At 39.7% G+C, this 19,562-nt stretch overlaps 1 protein-coding gene and 1 long non-coding RNA gene across 4 annotated transcripts in view; one reads left to right on the forward strand and one right to left on the reverse strand.

Moving 5' to 3' along the window:
* Window positions 1–206: 206 nt before the first annotated feature.
* LOC118525185 (uncharacterized) lies at window positions 207–13,481 on the reverse strand. Of its 2 annotated transcripts, none has more exons than XR_013447736.1 (3): window positions 13,004–13,481; window positions 6,578–6,648; window positions 207–2,406 (listed from the first exon to the last, which is right to left on the reverse strand). It is a non-coding gene; the product is annotated as an uncharacterized LOC118525185 (long non-coding RNA). The 2 variants fall into 2 exon arrangements; XR_013447735.1 differs by having other exon boundaries at window positions 12,939–13,481.
* A 182-nt stretch (window positions 13,482–13,663) lies between these two features.
* SYBU (syntabulin) overlaps window positions 13,664–19,562 on the forward strand; it is a 112,849-nt gene continuing 106,950 nt past the window's right edge. For both annotated transcript variants that reach the window (XM_036075737.2, XM_036075738.2), the window contains exon 1: window positions 13,664–13,847. In XM_036075737.2, the coding sequence (XP_035931630.1) occupies window positions 13,815–13,847 (33 nt within the window). In that variant the 5' untranslated portion in view covers window positions 13,664–13,814. The remainder of the gene's footprint in view (window positions 13,848–19,562) is intronic.

The raw sequence follows: 19,562 nt of genomic DNA on the forward strand, positions 1-19,562 counted from the left end.
ATACCAGTGACATAGCATGATAAATAGCACTTTTGAGAGCATGTGAATCTATCTTACAGGATTAATCCTGTACAACCTATGGAATTTTACAGATTCCCAATTTAGTAGCTTTTGTTTGACATTTTAAGTTTGTTTTTTTTTTTTTTTAATTTGTTCCATGGTAACATTTTGTTGACTTTATCCATATTTGGTCCATTCTCAAAATAGACATCTCTTATTATTGCCTTAGTCCAACACCTTGAAACAGAATGGCAGCCAATAAATCTCACCATATGAAATTATCTGCTGTAACTAAATCATTCACTCAAACTTTATTGTGTCATGTTGCAGGTGCTGTGTTCCAGGCACTGTGCTAGGCACAGAGAAAGCAGCTGAATAACTGTAGGCCACTCTATAGGAGCAGGGCAGCTTGGAGTGGTCATACCTTGGAATACTCATACCTGTGAAGAATGAACACAATGTTCCAGGCACTGTACTTAGCAATAGGTGTCGTAAGAATGAATGAGACAAGGCTCCTACCTCAGAAAAGCTCACAGTCCTTGGAAGTGAGAAGCATATAAGTGCATATGCTGGAGGATAAGTATATCCTAAAAGAGGTATGAACTGAATGCTATGGCTGGAGAGGAAGCCACGTGTTCTGCATTATAAAAATCAGAAAGTTTCAAAGAAGCAATAGGTGAGTTGGTGGTGAAGGCAAGGAAACTACATATGAAAAGTATAGAGGGAATCATCCACTCCCTCTTTCCAAGTTCATATTTCAATTCATAAATTGGGACTTCAATCCTCTTAGAGATCTTGGGAAGATTCCTTTGATCTCTCACTCATTCCACCCTAGATGAAACCAGAGATGATGGGATTGATAAGACTGGGAAGCCTCAGTTCTTGTGCTTACTTCCCATAGGCAGCAAGACTATTCTACCAAGGTATGCCAGCTCCAGGTTTCCCAGGCCTCTGTGGGAGGCCCGCAGTTATCCAGTTGCTTCATCCATGACCAGCTAGGTAGGCTCAGGACCCTGGATCCAAGCTGCCTCTTCCTAGTCTGCTTTACTCATACTAAAGTTGATTTATTGATCCTTGCCTCCTATGACTCTTCAATTGTTTCAGAATCTGGAAAGGAGAATTGATCTCCTCTTCAAATGACTCTCAAATCCCAATACAAAGGTATTTCATTGTTTCTGAGTTTGATGTGTAACAAAAATGGTGGGAAATGGATAGAGGAAATGATGGGGAAGATAGAATTGGAGAGGGAGTTGGAAAACAGATTGTGAGGGATATTTTATATCGTGGCAAGGAAAATTTACTTTATCTTGTCAGCAATTAGGAGACTACAGGAATCCTCAAGCAAGGTAATAAGAGGATCAGATTTCTTTTGAACATATTAACTCTAGTAGTAAAATGATGGATTAGTAACAGTTCCCATATACTGTTTATGATGACAAAGAGTCAATGAGTTATTGGTATGCTATACAGCACAACATCTAAGCATAAGAAAGACTTGGGTTTAAATACCTACTCTGCAGTTAACTATGTAACCTTGGCCCAGTAACCGAACATCTTTCAATTTAAGTTTAATCACCGTCTATGTGCACAGTACCTAGCTCATAGTGTTGATCTGAAAGTTAATTAAATGGAAAATTAGATGCATACAGCAAGCAATGAATAATGTTGGTTTTTATTAGTCCTCTAAGATTTGAGATCCTCGTTGTCATATCCAATGTACAACATCTAGGGTAATCACTGGTGCGGCAGTGCTTCTCAACTTCAGCCCATGTTGTCCATCAAAATGAATCAAGACACTTTGGAAAGTATATATTCTGAGGCCACACCACACAAGATTCTGATTCAGTCGGAGGGCCCAAGCACCTGCATGTACTGCAGGTTCCACAAGTAATTCTCATGCACAGCCACAATTAAGAATACTTATTTAGTATATCATAGATTAAACACTACTTTCAGATTCATTAGAATATATGTTTTGCTTATATATCATAAATAACATAGTAGTTAACTTGGAGTTTATAAATCTCTGTGCCTCAGTTTCCAAAGTCACAATATGAAGAAATAGGAATAGCATTCTTATATAGAGCCAGGACTTTACCTAAAGATAATAATGCATTCATCTAAGACCAGGAAAGCCAAAGTATATTCAAATGAAGGGATCCAGGTGAAGTGATAAAAAAAACAGCAACCATATTGCTTAGTCCATAATTCAAACACACAAATAAGTCAGAGGTCAGACATTGCAGTAAGTCAGAAACCAAGAAGAAAAGGAAAAATCAATGCCTTCAAGGAAGGTCAGAGCAAACAGCAGGTGAGTGCAGAGATAAGAAGATATAGAAGAACTGAAGATTCCCAAAGCTGGAAGGCAAGGCAAAAGCTCAGGCAGGTCAGCAGGAACCAGGCGACCTACAAGTAAGAAGAGAAGAAAAGATGCCAGGTACCAACAAAAAGGAGAGTTTGATTTTAAGGCAACCTCCAGTCCCTGGCAGGAAGGCTTTTATACTTTCTGCTGTAGTACGAACCAGTCTAGGACTGCAGGTGGAAGCAAGTAAATGCATAAAAACAGAGGAGGTGAAGCTCCTAGGGGAGCAGGAATAGCACAAGATCTCTGGTGAATAATACTAGATAACTACAAAGATGCAAAAATACTCACAAACAATATTTACATTAAGTACTACTAAAACATGATTTTATATTCAAAAAACTGTGACAAATGACTGAAAAATATGAAAAAGAGTAATATGACTTAAAAAGAAAAATGAAACACAAAGAGTAACTTCTTTCATCCATTCATTCATTCATTCAGCTGAATATCAATTATTGAATGCCTTCGATTGTCAAGCCCTGTGCTAGGCACTGGATATCAGGACAAAAACAGAGTCTCCAAGGATCTTACTGTCTAGCAGGAGCAACAAAGATAGAATTATTACAGTGTGATGCATGAAGTCCTATGATAGAGTTAACATTAGGGTGCCGGGAAAGACATCCCAAGGAGAAGCTTTGAAAAGTTCACAGGAATTAGTTAGAGAGAATGTAATCTACTGTGAATGAGTAGCACGAGCAAGGACAAGCTGGCAAGAGAGGGCAAGGCATGTTTGAAGATTCAGAAGTAATTCAATATGGCTAGAGCATATGTTGTGAGGCTTGGAAAGCTGCAGCTGGAGAGACAGACTGGGGACCTCTAAATGAAAGGCCACAGTAAAATATTTGGATTTTATCCAAAATATAATTCTCTCTGACTTCTAATAATTTTATGTAATATGTTCAAGTATCTGCAACAGAAAATGGAACATGAAGTAGAAAACCAAATAACACATATGAATTCAGACATGCAATTATCCATGCATTGTCAGATAAGGATTCTAGTTAAGAAAGAGCTGGTTCAGACCAGTTCTAAAAATACAAGGGAGCCCCTTTTTAGGGGGATAGCTCCAAATGTTTACATCAAAATTTATTTTGTCTGTTCCAGGATTTGGTATTTAAAAAATCATCTTAAAGTCTATAAAGATTACATCAAGGTCTATAGACAAATCTAACTTTATTACATATGAAATTTTTTAAAAATAAATATAAACTTACAACATCTCTGAAAATGAAGGAAGGGTAGAATAAAGAGTTATCACATCAAACAAGAAGGATGTGTTGATTTAAATACAAAGTGGTTAGAGATTCCTGTTTTTTGATAACCATACACTCTCAACCATCTGAGGATATGATGTCAGTGTAGGGAGCAGTCCCAGTGAAGACCTTAAGGAAATTTATGTAGAGATTTTATACCTTTTTCTACCCAAATATCCACCAAATCAATTCTTTTCCTATTCTTAGCATGGTGGAAATAATATACCACTGAGTGGTTTCAAAACATTACAAATTTAAGATGTGCAAATTCCACTGGGCTCCCTGCCCTGACCAGCACATCTTAGCCAACTCCCTTTCTCATTTCCCTCAGCAGCTATGCCAAACACATCTTTGCCTAAGTTTTCTTACTCACTTGCAGCAAACTTCCTTGTTACTACTCACTGGATGTAGGAACTGAGTAGGAGAGGTTACACACACAGTTGACTTACGATTGTGAGATCAGTGGACAGGCAAGAAAACACCCACATTTAAGAGGTAACTGGATGATGGTCTTAGAGAGGACTGAAAAGAAGAGGACAAAAAATTAGGAGGTGACCAGAGGTTTTAGCATTACAAAATTCGAACAGAATCAAAGGCCACTGAGAGGTCAAATATGTTAAGGGCCAAAGAGTCCACTGAGTATGGTAATACGATGATCATGGTAAGTAATGACTTTATTTCAAATAATTTCAATGGGGTGACAAGAATTGAAACCAGGTTGTAGTGGGCCGAACAGCAAATGAGAGTGTTAAAGAGGAAAAAGCAAGTGCATACTACTCTCTCAAGAGGGTCATCTGTGAAATAGGGATGTGTCATGACTGATATAGAGGGCTGGAGGACGAAAGGAAGGTTTCATTGTGGCTATGGCAATGGTGGTGATGGTGGTGGGGTAGTGGAGGAGGTGGCAGAAGGGATGGTACAGATGACAGATATGAAGGTGGTGGTGGTCTCGGAGGTGATGAAGATGGTAGTGGTGGCAGAGACAGCGAAGGTGCTGGTGAAGATGCTGGTGAAGATGCTGGTCGGAGGTGGCGGTTTAAGTGATGGTGCAGGCGGTGATGGTGGTGGTAGTGGTGATTGTAGAAATGGAAACAGTAGTTTTAAATAAAGAGAATACTTGAGCATGTTTATCCACTAAGGTGAAAGAAGCAGTAAGAGAAAGAGAATAAAGAAAAAAAAAGGATGGAGTAGGTCCCAAAGGAAAATAGACAAGGAGGTTAGAGCACAAGTGGAAGAACCGAACTGCAACACCATCTTCCATAGTTAAGGTTCCCATAATGAACCGCCTGCAGTTCTCCAAGTGTGTCATGGACTTGTATGCTGCTCTGCCTTTGTACTGGAGCTATTCCCTTAGCCTAGAACATCCTTTCTACCTCTTGTCCTCTCTATATTCTATTTTTTCTTAAAAAAATAGAAAAAAAAAAAAGTCTTCCAGGAAGACTTTTCTAATCCACTCCCCTAGTTTCATAGGATGCCTGTTCTCTGGGCTTCCATAATACACACTCATGATCCATCACAAGACTTTTCATAACATGTTGTAATCGTTTTAATCTCCAGTAGAATTTAAGATCCATGAAAGCAAACATTGTGTTTCATTAGACTTTCATTTATGAATTCAACAAAATTAACATAGCACTACTACTACTAATAAAAATCTATTGAGCTCTGACCAAATGTCAAGCAATAGAGAACGAATTTCAACCCACCTGCTTTTGTGAATAAAGTTTTATTGGAACACAGCCACACCCATTCATTTTTATATTGTCTATGGCTGCTTTCTCACTACATTGGCAAATTGAGTAGTTGAGACAGAGAATATATGGTCTACAGAGCCTAAAATGTTCATTATCTGACCCTTTACAGAAAGTTTGCCAGCCCCTGGTTTGACCAATAGAAATACAATAGTAAATCAACCCTGTGTCATAGGAATCTATACTTCAGTGGGAGACACAAGCAATTATCATGCAATATTACATGTATTTTGATAGTAGAAATTAAAATTGCTATTGGAGCACTTATGTTTTAATCTAAACTTTGGGGGATCAGGGTTTTTGCACTAGCACTGGCTGGCATACTAGTAGATGCTCTATAAGTGAACTGATTTTTGTTGAAGGGAAGAATTCATTTAGGACATGAAATACTTTAGCAAGATCCTAAGAGATACAGTTGAGACACTCTTCCAAAAGACTACTGGTATTTCTACTACAGGGAACTAAACTCTCAATTATCACATTGTAAAGCCTAAATTATCCAAATCTTTCAGACTTGTATCCTGTTCCAAAGAGGTAAGACTCCAGCTGGGGCCCCCCAAGCAATAAAATAAAAAATCTGATTCTGGTGTCCAGTCTGCGGGGCTGACTGTAACACTTGCTAACGGCTGGGAGACCAACGTAGTCTTTATATTGTTCTTTCAACTTCTTTCCCAAGACTTTATTGTGACTTTTTAATGTTAAAGCCTAGCTAAAAAGATGACCTTAATATCCTCTTGTTTCTCTTTATTTTACATATACACATACACTCACAGTCTTATGTTATACTCAATATTGTTTCACAAATAATACATACATCTGTATCTATACACATACACATACAATACATATATACACACAGCCCACACATCTTTCATACATACAATGGAATCTCATATCTCTAAAAAAATATGTGCAGAACTCAAATCTAATAAATCCATACTTATACATAAATTTATCCTACATCAGAGATGGCAAATAGATTCTACTGAAAGGTCAGTGACAATTAATCACAGAGGCTGCACTAAGTTGAGAAAGTTTGGGAGGCAACTTCTGAGCACATAAGAAGTAGAGGACTATAATTCTTCAGTGACATTGGTCTTGGATACCAGAGGTGAAATGGTGGACATGGGTCAACTTATTTGCCACCCCTGACACTTAAGGATGTCATATTCATAAAGTTCTTAAATATACTCTTGCCCCAAGCTTACCACATGTAAATGGACAGTGACTGGCTCTCCCAAGAACTGAGGCAGGTGGAAAAGTTCTTGATGGGGATGACCTTGATGGAGAAAGTAAGAATAATAATAACTTACTTCTGCAAAGCACTTTACTGATTTCAAAGTATCCTCATGGGTGTTATCTCATTGAATCTCTGCAATTTTCTTTATTTATAGATTACAAAGCCCAAGTCAGTAGAGCTCAGCAGTTGCTCATTCATGGTCATGTGGAAATTTTGGCAGAAACGTAACACAGAAGGTTTGACTCCCAGCTGTGATACTTTCAGGGACAAAAGGCAGCATCCCAGGTAACTGGAGGTAGCACACTGCTCTGAGGTAAGAGTGAGTAGGTGTTACCACACATTATTTTACTCATTCATGTAGTCAACAACAATTAAATTCTTACTGTATGCAGGACACAATCACGAAGATTATGAGAGTGGTTTGAAAAGTTATGACAAGCTGTTCTGAAGAAAAATGTTATATACAAGGCAAGAACTTACTACAACATTATAAGTGTTAAAACAAATAGTCAATGTAATAAGTATGTATCTATCACCTCCCATGGGACAGGCACTGTGCTAGGTGCCAGAGACACAAATAAGAACAAAAAAATCCCTAATGTGGGATGTCTTGATGGCTCAGTCGGTTAAGCATCTGCCTTCAGCTCAGGTCAAGATCCCAGGACCCTGGGATTGAGCCCCACATCAGGCTGCCTGCTCATCGGGGAGCCTGCTTCTCCCTCTCTCTCTGCCCCTCCCCCTGCTTGTTCTCTCTCTCTCTCTCTCAATCTGTCAAATAAATAAATAAATAAAATCTTAAAAAAAAATCCCTAATGCTAAGGAGCTCACAGGCATTTTTTTCTTAGTTCCCTAAATTAATTCCCAATCATTCTAATAATTTGATTTCCATACAAATCACCTGTGTTAATGTGTTAAACCTGAGAATTTTTGTCAAGTGGGCTCCAAAACCCTGAATTTTTAATAAGTCCCAAAATATCCCTGATGCAAGTACTATTCACTATGAAATTCATTACTAACCCTTCCAAAGAGCCACATAGGCTGCATAAAATGTAGGAACCTGGTTTCTGGTCTGCTAGTCTCCAAAAGAATGAATACCTGAGGTGTTCTTCCATCCAGGCCTCCATGTTCAGTGCCAGTTTGAAATATTCTGTACACTGAAAACATGAATTCCATAAACCTCATCAAGTTGGTGATGATGTTCTATATCTGCTCCCGTATCTCTCTCTATGCAGGTGTATATCAGCATACTGTGCAAAATACACTGGTACTTTAACATTGTTCAGTAGCTTTTGAATAACCTTTCTAAGTATAGCTGAATGAAAATAAAATGCCCCAATCACAACCCTATGCTCAAAAATGCACCATCAGCAAGCTGGGGAGCTACCCTAATCTTTTCAGACCCATATCTTAGAAACTTGCTCATTTGCTACATATTTTCCCCTTACAAATTATCTTGATACCCTACTGTCCTGATTTACCTTGCATAAAATTGTTGAAGACATTCATTTTAATTTGATATGAACCTACTCCTTTGCATGAAATCATGGCACTGTGCATGAGTATCTATATTTTTGGCAAACAATTACATCATGTGGCCATATGATGTAATACTATAAAGCTGTTAAAATAATTGTGTAGCAGAATAATAGACAAAATTATGAATGATATTCTGTGGAAAAATTAAGTTGCAAAATAAGAAATCCCACTTTAACATAAAATATATATACATCTATCATACATATGTGTACATATGTAATACATGTATTCTTTAAGGGGCACCTGGGTGGCTCAGTCTGTTAAACATCTGTCATGGCTCAGCATCATGTTAAAGTCACTCAAGGTGCTGGGACTGAGCCCCACGTCGGGCTCCCTGCTTGATTGGGAGCCTGCTTCTCCCTCTCCCTCTGACCCTCCCTCTCCCTCTGACCCTCCGCCCCCGACCTCCCCCCCACCCCGGTTGCACACATGTGCTGTCTCAAATAAATAAATAAAATCATTTTAAAAAATTAAAATAAAAAATAAAATACATGTATTCCTTGAAAATGTAGGAATATTTCTCATAATGGCTACCTCAGATAATAAGATAATAAGTAATTATTATTTTTCTGGGTTTTTTGCATTTATATATTTTCTAAATTTTCTACAATGTGTTACTTTGTGATCAGAAAAAGGTATTATTTAGCAAGACAGTATATTCAGTATGCTTCTATTTTATTTTAAAAGTTATGCAGGAATAACATGCACACAAATATTATTAGTACTTATCTTTGAGTGAGAGATTACAAATGATTTTTTTCTTCTTGGTGCCTTTCTTCATTTTTAATTTTCTATGACATGCATGTATGGTTTTACTTTTAAAAGTAAAACAGAACTACAAAAAAAATCCAGAGCTGGATTAACAGAAATTATCCTCAAAAGGTAGAACATTAAGTCATTGTAAAACCTGGATATTTGGGGGCATCAAGGGCCTTTTCTTATTACAGACTTCACCTTGAGAAACGCTTTACCTGAAATCAATCATCTCTAGCCTCATTATTTCCTCCTCTAAAAGAATTTTTACCCAAAAACAACTTCCTTTGGCACATTATAGCAACTGTTACCAGTATAATAAATACAGAGTATTATGAAAGCAACGAAAGATAAATTTTCTAACACCCCATAAAAATTTAAAAATAAGCAAAAATAGGCTATCAAAAGAATTTTGATAAGAAAATCTAAATTGAGTGATGGTTTTATGTATATATCTTAAAATAGAAATATGAAGCCATCATCATTTAAGTTCAGCTCAGAAGTTGGGGTTATTTGGACACCTAACACACTAATGAAAATCCACTTCTGCAGAGGAGCTGGTAGTCTCCTCATCACAACAGTTCCTGAAACGGATTTGAGGCACACATTTGGGCCTTAATAAAAGGAGTAACAGTGTAGTCATGAACACTTTCATTTTAAAATGGTAGACATGACTCTAGCCTCAAAATGAGAAAAGATTCCCTATCCCCTTTGACAGGACACTGTTGCTATGGTAACAGTCCACTAGCCTGTGGCTGAGCAGCTTTGGATGGCTTTAGTTTGAGTGGACAAGCTAAGACATGTTTGAATCACCTTGCTCACACAGCAACCTGACCAAAAAGCCCTTTATATAAAAACAAATTATCCACTTTTTTTTTTTTTTTTTTTTTAACCCCATGGCTTGGAGGCAGTCTATGTGGTGAAGACTATCAAATGTTTATCTCCAGCTTGGACCTCTCCTTTGAGCTCAGACTTCATTCCACAGCTCCATGTGGATGCCTGATCACTATTTGACATTTCATATGCCCAAAACAGAATTAATCATTTCTCCCATCTCCATCACAACCACATCCTGCCCCATCCACCCCCATCCACTCAGTTATTCAGATCAAAAACCTTGGCATCATTACCACATTGCCTATTTTAACTTCTTTTAAACATTTGTCGGTGCCTGTTTGTTCACACACCTTTCATCGGACTCTCTCCATTAGAGTAGCAGTTCTTTCAGGGCAGGGATGCAATCTGTTTTGTTCACCACTACATTCCCAGCATCTAAAGTAGGTACTCAATACCATTTACCACCTCTGTGACTCATGGGCCTCCTTTTCTCCATCAGTAAAGTGTACTAAGATTAACTACTTCTTAAGAAAAGTGTAAAATTAAATTAAATGATGTAAATTTGTGCCAGGTATACAGTATACACTCAGCAAATGAGAACTCCTCCTCATCCTGGAAACTTGGAGGAGTAACATATCAATCTAATCACACTTTCACAAACAAGCCTTAAGGAAATGGAAAGAGGAAAAGGAAAACTAAGATAGGTCGAGAATACAGTATTGGGTAAAGGTTGCAAATGACTAAATTAATTATAGTCAGGTACTAGCTATACATATTTTGATAAAAGCAAAAAACTAGACTTCAAATATTCTTAGCACAAGAAAATTACACTTTAGCCCCCGAAAAGAAAAGCTTGCATTTCTTTGTCAATACTTTAACTGAATTTATTTTCCTATAACTGGGGAGTTTCTTATGGGACCATGTGGCTTCTGGGCACCCACTGAATTTTCCCACCTGTGAGCTGGTTATCTAATATTCTCAGGTCTAGAGAAATAAAAGGAGAATTTTCTCTAGTCTATTTTTTTTAAGATTTTATTTATTCATAAGAGACAGAGAGAGAGAAAGAGAGAGAGAGGCAGAGGGAGTAGCAGGCTCCCCGCTGAGCAGGGAGCCCGATGCGGGGATCCCAGGACCCTGGAATCATGACCCAAGCCGAAGGCAGACGCTTAACCATCTGAGCCACCCAGGCGCCCGAATTTTCTCTAGTCTACTCCAAATCTAGAATCTAGGAAAAAACAACTGGGTAAGGAAGAGGATTTTTTTTTTAGTAGCAATGAAGAATGCCCTGGCTTGCAAACATACGAGTTTTGAGAAGGACTTTTGTGCCAGACAAAAGAAACAGAGAACTCAAGAACTGAAAAGCATGATTAATGCAACATCTCAAAGTCTGCATTAGATTATCTTTTAAAATCTCTTTGATCTCCAAGACTCTATAAACCTCCCCATTTAAACCTTCCTTTTAAAATGAATTCTACATAGTTTCTACAATTATCCTGTATTCTTGCAATATGTCCGGGAAAGCTTGAGTTCAGTAGTTGGTGCTTTGATAACTGTCTAGAGATATTTCCTGTGTTTTTACCTTCAGAAGGTCATCTTACAGAAGATGCATTACAGAGGATGTATACTGACAATGAGTAGAAACTAAGCTCCTATGGACAAGCACCTCATTTTGTTCCATGGCAGCCAGTACTGGGCCCATTCTGATGAAACCCATTCCTGACAGGATTTTCCTCTCTCTTCTTCCCATCTTCCAGTCCACCTGAGACTTCCCACTTAGAAACTCCACATCAGTACCATATCCACCCTTCCCTCTTCCCCACTTTCCCACCCTTTGTCCCCACTCTCCATCATTCCATTTTACCTCACATGTGTGTACACACACACACTCCCCATGCTCTGAAGGCTTCAGAATAAAAATTTAATAACTTTTCCTTCCAAATAGGTGGGAATCCCTGTTTTAAAGGAAGTTGTAAACCTGCAAGGGCATGAGACTGGTTATCTTTAACTCAATAGTTCTATATTTCCATGGCACTTTCCAGGCACTTCTCTTTTTAGCTTCACAACAATCTTATAAAGAACTAAGAGGGATTCAATGGGAAGAATGCAGGAATGTCTGATGCAGAAGGCCTGGAAGCCTGGATTATGAGGAGAAGGAAGAGAAAAAAACAAATTTCTAGGATACTGTCCCAAAAGACCATAAGCCATCAGGTGAAGAATATGCTGGTACAGACAGCAGTTTTGACAAGAAGCCATAGGGGCAGATTTATCTTTGCTGAAGGTCGAAGGAGGCTTACACCACTGATAGGACCTTGAATGGAGGTGAAGAGGGTGGGGTCACAGGGTACAAACTACCATCTAGTAAAGTCAAGATGTGGCAAAAGAAGAATTTCTGTTGTGATGGGGATCCATTATGTTATGAAGCTTCATTTCTCAAGAAGAAGGGGCTTTCCAAGACTTAGAAAATGTAAGAGAGAAGGAATCTTAAAGTCTGAGCCTTGTGATCAGACAGAAATAGAAGATAAACCAAAGGAAAATGAGCTGAGACAACAGAATAAAATGTTTCATGCATTTCACATTTGCCAAGTAATGTGAGACTGCGTTTCAACTGTATAGAGTTCTCTCACACATAAATAGAAGTCTGTTACACTTTAAACTGTGTGTGCTAAACTCTAGTGAAAATGGTGAGAAAGGGAGCCAGGGAAAGGAGAAAGCAGTCAGGGTAAGGACCACCGGGATGCTACTCTCCAGAAGCACTCTTCTGTGAAGAAAGCTCCCTTTAGGGGTAAAAATGAAGTCTAAGAGTAAGTAAATAACGTAACAAGAAACTCACCAAGAAAAGCCCTTAGCCAAACTGAGGGGCTGCCCTTTGACCCTCAGCTATGGTAGGACAGAACGATGAAATCAGTTTCATCATGAGACTCTTCAGTAAACTGAATGTTCTGGATGGGGCTACATGGGGCTCTGGCAATTCTGAGGAAAGTATCTTCCCACCAATTTCTTCAAACCTACCTTCCCAGAAAAACAGGTAGAGGGGCTGATGAATTAGTTTTGCATTTGTACTAACAAATTTAAACGGTTTTCTTCCCAGTCTTAAGGTTTCCTTCAACCTTAACTAAAGTCAATACAAATTATATTTATATTGCACTTGTTATTAAAGATGTCTGGAGTGTTATTATTTTTTTTTTAAACCCAGTCGCTATTACCTCCTTAGAGTTAGAAAGTGAACAGCCACCTTTATCCCCAGAATCAGGAAGTTCAACAGAGACACCTTGTTTAGAAGAGGCGTCCAAGGTCACTGGTGAAGTCGGAATGAGCTTGCGGCTTCAGGTAAGTCTTCGTCCCCAGTTTTGAGCAGTGTCTCCTTCGCTGTCCCCAGACGACAGGCTGTGGTCGCGAGAGGGATTTTCCCAGGGAGAGACTGTCCTAAAGGGCAGCTCGGGTCCACGCTGCGGTTTTCAGTGGTTTGCATCTCCACACGGGGACAGGGTATGGTTTACTGGGGTGGGTGAAGACCGCGAGGCGGACGCCAGCCCAGGCTCGCAGCTGACCTGGGATCCCGGCGGGCGCGAGAACGGGGTTGTGCAAGCAGACCCTCCGGCCCTCAGCCGTTTCCCTCGAGCCGCGGGAACCCGGGCCTCTGCGGTGCGCCGCCCCCGCCCCAAGTGGCTCCGGGAAAGAGGTGCGACACAATCCGCTCGTCTCTGGAGACCCGGACGGAGCCCGCAGGTCGCGAACCCCGGAAGCAGGCCCCCTGCGCCCCCCGCGCGCGGCCCTCACGGCGCTCACGTCGCGGCGCCCCACCTCCCGGCGCCGACCCTTTTGGTCCCCGCCCTTCTCCTCGCGACGTCCGCAGCTCCTGCGGCGGCCGAACGAGCTGCTGAGGCCCAGAGGCCGCGGGCACCGAGAGCGCGGGCGGCCAAAGCACCACGTGTCCCGCCCGGGCTGACGCGGGCGGAGCGGGCCGGGCCCGGCTCCTGGAGCCCGAGCGCCCGCCGGCGCCGCAGCCGGGTCGCGTGCGCACCCGACCCCGGCCCAGCCGGGCCCCGGCCTCCCGGGCGCGCGTGGATGCCTCCTCCTGGATGGCGCGATGGGCCCCTTCTGGGAGAGAGAGGGTAAGAGCGGGCGTCTGTGCGGGGTCCAGTGTCAGTACCCGCGGGCACAGGGGGCGACTAGCCCTCCTGGGTCCAAGGAGAGCGGAGAAGGATACTCCAGACCAGCGTGGGTGAGGTGGGGTATCAGGATGCTCGGGGGGCCCACAGAAGGAGGTCGTGGAAAATGGGGACTCTCGGCAGAAGAATAGAGGTGACAGTGTCCCAGGTTGATTGGTCATTGAGGTGGTTGGGCTAGACTCCTTGTCACAGCAGGCAAGGCTGACCAGGCCATAGGTTTTGGATCTCCCTTTACTTACTGTCCTTGGAACAGGTGCCTGGAATCGAGCTTGGAAATGGTGCCTTTTGATAAGGAAGGTTCAGTAAAGAATTGGTGTTACCGAAAAAGAAAGCAAGCCTCGGTAGATCTCTCCAAAGACGTGGATGGCCCAAAGTCCCCAGACGACACTTTTCAAGTTTCTGCTTCCTTGGGGATTTTTCATACAGATTATTCGAGGTGAAGAGGGAGGACCGAATTTTCTTCAGTATGTTGTTGAAGGGTTCAGCTCATGCGCTCAAAACGCCCTCAAATAGGGTGGCATCAACAGGTGCGACTTAAGATGAATAAATTGTAGACAAAGAGATCGGTAAGCTTAAAATGGTGCATGGGAAGAGATTCTTAAAGCTTTAAATGGAAGGAGTCACTTGGGAAAAACTGCTTTTCCTGTTGTTTTTATCCTGTTCTATAGTGTGGAGCAAGGAGTGATCTCTAAGAAAGAAGGAAACTCCACTGCTAAGTTCTTTGCAGGTCCTCTGTCCCTGACCCCAGACCCTGGGCAGCAGAAGCAAAGAGCTGCTTGTGTCTCAATCTCCTTTCTCAGAAAAGGGCCAAATGTGAACCCCAAGGTCCAGAATCTTCAACTTAAAGTTTCTGCTGCAGCACTGCCCACCCAGATGCATGGCTAAGCACATTTTAGGGATGTTTGCTTCATCTTCTCCAAAGGGCGCCCTTGGGAGCAAAGGGAGTCAAATAATCTTAGTGCCAAGTTTTCTCCACTTGTACATTTGGAAGAACAGTAGCCCCTGTGCCCTTGAGAGATGGGTCCAAGTCAGATCATGTTTTTATTTGCTTCAGATTTTAGAGCAGCAATATATTTTCATAATGCAGCTTTTGGTTACTTAAATTGTTTGACAATGACGCTATTTTAATGCAGAATACATTTAAATATATTCAATCCTTATTGATCTCCATATATTTAAATCATACTTTCTTAACTTGCTTTGCATTTAATAATCTTTAAAGTAATATCATGATTGAGAACAACAATTACAGGAGTTCTTAAATGCTGGTGCCCTAAAAAAAAAAAAAAATTAGAGTCCAAACCTTCATTTTTACAGATGAGCTACTGAGACTGTAGAGAGTGAGTTGTCCAAGGACATGAATTAGCCAGTGGCAAACTTAGAACCAGCCACCTCCTAACACCCAGTCCTGTGGTTTTCCCATATTTTAGTAAAAATATGTGAGGGCTAAGCATAAATGAGTAATTTTACAAACTAATGATTGGCAGGTCTTAGAGATGGGGTGAAGAGGTCTGTGATTATGAAGAGGTGTCATGAAGGAGATCTTTGGGATGATGGAATAGCTGTGTATCTTGACTGTGATGATAGTTATATGAATCTGCACATGTGATAAAATATCAGAGTTATGCACACACATTAGACTAATGTCAGCCTACTAGATTTCATATTATACTGTAGTTATGTAAAATACAGTCATTGGGGGAAACTGGGTGAAGGATATATGGACTTCTATCTTAGCAACTTCCTATGAATCTATAATTATCTCAAAATAAAAAGCCTCTTTTTAAAGTAATTTTGTAAGTACTTCAAAATCCAACATTGACTATTTTGCTAACTCTGAGTTGTACACAAAATACCTTGCTTTGCTGTATATGCTATTTTAAGTATGTCATACAAACTAATGCCTGCATATTTGTTCATTTGATATTTTAAAAAACATGTGCACTCCTAAGGTATATCTGCTCATGCTAGGATATCAGTATATCCTGGAGATACTAAACAGCATCTTAGCAAGAGATAGCAATTTAAGGTAATTTATTTAAAATTTTGGAAAATAGAAGAAAGTGTCTCCTTTAAATAGTTATTGTGCTAAAATAACAGGTGTTTTTCTTTCATTTTTTTTTTTCCTTGCATGAAAATACTGAGGTCTTAGGTCTACAGTTGGTCTTTCCTCTTCTTAGAAGGATGTTTTCTGTGTTTCAGGTGATTAAATGGATAGATAATCACTACGCAGAAGTGATGGGAGGACATAGGCTTCCTTTAGAAAGAAACTGTTAGTCGTAATGACTTTTTTCTTTATGAGAATTTAGGACTGTAAATTTATTAAAATATTTGAAAAGTTTTTTGTGGATTTTTAGAGCTCCCTCATCAATTCCAGGGTGAGGTTTCTCTTATGGGGTTCGCCACCAATGGCAGAAGCCCTAGAACGCATTCCAAAGGAGATGGAAAACTAAAGCTTTGGTGGTCCTGTAGACTGAGGTCCTTGTAGATCATGGCAAAGGAAAGGAAGTTTCTTGTATACACACTTCTGACCAAAGAAATATCATTCTCTGAGGTGCCTGAGTAGCTCACTTGGTTGAGCGACTGACTCTTGATTTCAGCTCAGGTCATGATCTCGGGTCGTGAGATCGAGCCCTGCATAGGGCTCAGAGGGGAGTGTGCTTGAGATTCTCTCTCTGTCCCTCCCTCTGCCCCTCCCCCTGTGCCTGCTCACTCGTGCTCTCTCTCTCTCTCAAATAAATAAATAAATCTTAAAAAAAAAAAGAAATATCATTCTCCGTGAGAGGAGGAAATATTTCCAGATCTTCAGTTACTCTAGTACACTTCACAATTTCTACCATTTCTAAATACAAATTGTACTACTATTTACTTAATTTACCAAAATTTATATTGACACACTATTTTTTTTTTTTTTTACTTAGCCTTCATCTAGGGAATAATATCCATGAAATACCAAGTTTTATGTGTTAGTTATATTTCTTCCAACACGTACAAATAAATGTAAAGATTTGAAAGAGACCTATCCATCATCCTGGTACCGCCAGTGGTACACCTGAGGACGCAGGAGTGCTGTACAATGGCAAAGCTTCAGGAGGCTCCAGGTAGTAGTGAGGGAGGCAAGCCCAGCTCCACAGAGCAGCTCGCGATCAGTGGTATAATGGAGAGAGAACTAGGTTGCTTCCATATCCTAGGAGCCATTTCAAAAATGGCCTATTATCCCTTCTAGAAAAAAAACAATTTTCATTAAGCTTTTTAAATTATATACTATTCCTAAAAGTACTCTCATTCTTTATTGGAGTGGAGCATCTCAGCAAGTATATTTATAAAGCTCTGTAGAAACTAAAAGCAATATTTGGTTTTTCTTTCTATAATTTATGGTAATGACTTTACAAGTTGTCTCTCAGGCTTAATCACCAAGTCATATGAATGTGGGCTTTTTCAGTCTCTCTCAGAGTAGGTTAACTCAGTTTACTTGAACTATAAGGCATTTGGTTTGGCATAGAAATCCCCTTGAAAAACATCACGGATGAGAAAACCTTTGCATTCTTCAAGTGAATTCTAAAAACTATATGAGAAAAGAAGGGTAGATGAGTATGAAAGGACCAAAACAGCATTCCTAAAAATGCTTTCAAGGAGCTTTAACTCCTTGGGCTCCTGCTGGTTCCAAAATGAACTTTTACAGCCATCAAACTTAAGTGAGAATATCCACTCATCAAAAGAGAAGACAGGAGCACCTGGCTGCCTGAGTTGGTGGAGCATGCAGCTCTTGATTTCTGGGTTGTGGGTTTGAGCCCCCCGTTGAATGTAGAGATTACTTAAAACTAAAATCTTAAAAAAAAAAGGAAAAGACAAACATTTACTGTAACAACATGTGGTTTACAAAGGCATTCTTCAGAGCTGTGATTCCTTTTTATTTAAATAATCTATTTGCAAGCATTAAAAGGATTGGTTGCTTTGTTTTTAACTTTGTTTCTCAGGAAATATTAGCATGCCTCATGGACAGTTGAAAAATATCTTCCTAGACCTTACCTACCACAAAATCCATATTTGAGAGAAAAAAAATGTTCATTTTTTTGCTATGACTGAACTGATATAAGGGGAAATTAACTGAGTCACAGCTTAAATCCCCCAGTTATTTCTGACCCTTTGTTTCAAAAAAATCTAAGTTATTTACAAAATCAAATCGGATTATTTTTAATACATAGTAATTTAAAAAAATATTTTCTTCAGTAGGTGGAGCACGTGACTCTTGATCTCAGGGTTGTAGGTTCAAGCCCCACGTTGGGTGTAGAGATTACTTTAAAAAAAAAATCTTTAAAAAAAGATTTTCTTTATCCTCTTATCAATACAAATAGAAAAGCAAGAGGTTGGATTAGGACAGAATCATTCATAGGTCTATCACTAGACCACCTCATTTTGGAATTACAGTCGGCCACAGCATGAAGAGATTTAAAAACAAAGACAAGATGTTTTTCCTTAAGGAGGATGATACTGTTGTTGGAACAATCACTGCCAGGTGACAGATGATTTCATCCTCTTCTCTAACTTATTTAAGTTTATGAAAAGCTAATCAAAGATAATGTAGGACGTTGGGGCTGCTGAGTCAGCAAAGTATTCAACATGTTGGTGCATGTGGAATACAACTATGTATATATACATACCTATTGACTCTGTATTCCATCTGGTTTAGCATTTTGCCCCAGCAAAGTGTCAATTGTGTAATGAATATTTTAGAAAGAAAATGTAAATGAATGAATAAATGCATTAGGTAACAACACCTATTTGTCACAGTGTAATGTGCTGTTCACCCAAAGTAACTTCATGTCCTATGCTGAATGCATAGGAAAACTCCAGTATAAAGTTAGCCCACAGGGTGCCTGGGTGGCTCAGTTGGTTAAGCGACTGCCTTCGGCTCAGGTCATGATCCCGGAGTTCCGGGATCGAGTCCCACATCGGGCTCCCTGCTCAGCAGGGAGTCTGCTTCTCCCTCTGACCCTATCCCCTCTTGGGCTCTCTCTCTCACTCTTTCTCTCTCTCAAATAAATAAATAAAATCTTAAAAAATAAAATAAAATAAAGTTAGTCCACAAAGAGCCCATTTATAGAGTGCTTATATAATATAATGTCCATACTGGGACAAATATAGAATACAAACTCCACAGAACAGAGATTTTTGTTTCTATTGTATTCCCAGCACCTAGAGCAATGCTTGGCAATATTAGGTTTTTAATAAATATTTTCAAACGAATGAGTGAATAAAAGAATACATGTATATATACACATAAGCATATTTACATTTATGAGAAATTATTAGCATTAAATTCAAAATTCATCTCTAGGTTATTTTTCCATATGATCGTGTGAATTGCCAAATTGTGGCTAAGGTGAATTCTTCTAGGATAAGGGCCGTCCATTTCATCATTGCGAAGATCTAATTATCCTTATATTGAGATTAAATTTGAACTCAACTAATTGGAATGTCTTTATTGTCACCCATCCAGAAATTCTTAATAATGATATCATGCAAAACCTTGCCAGATTCCTCACTGAGGTCCATATGTTTTGCCACGTGTCCCAAGTTGGCAGTTTATGGGCCAGATTCAGTCTGCAGACACATTTCGTTTTGTTTTAAAAACCAGGGGAGTATTCACTAATAAAA

Source organism: Halichoerus grypus, chromosome 5 (assembly GCF_964656455.1).
Source record: "Halichoerus grypus chromosome 5, mHalGry1.hap1.1, whole genome shotgun sequence".
Classification (NCBI taxonomy): domain Eukaryota; kingdom Metazoa; phylum Chordata; class Mammalia; order Carnivora; family Phocidae; genus Halichoerus; species Halichoerus grypus.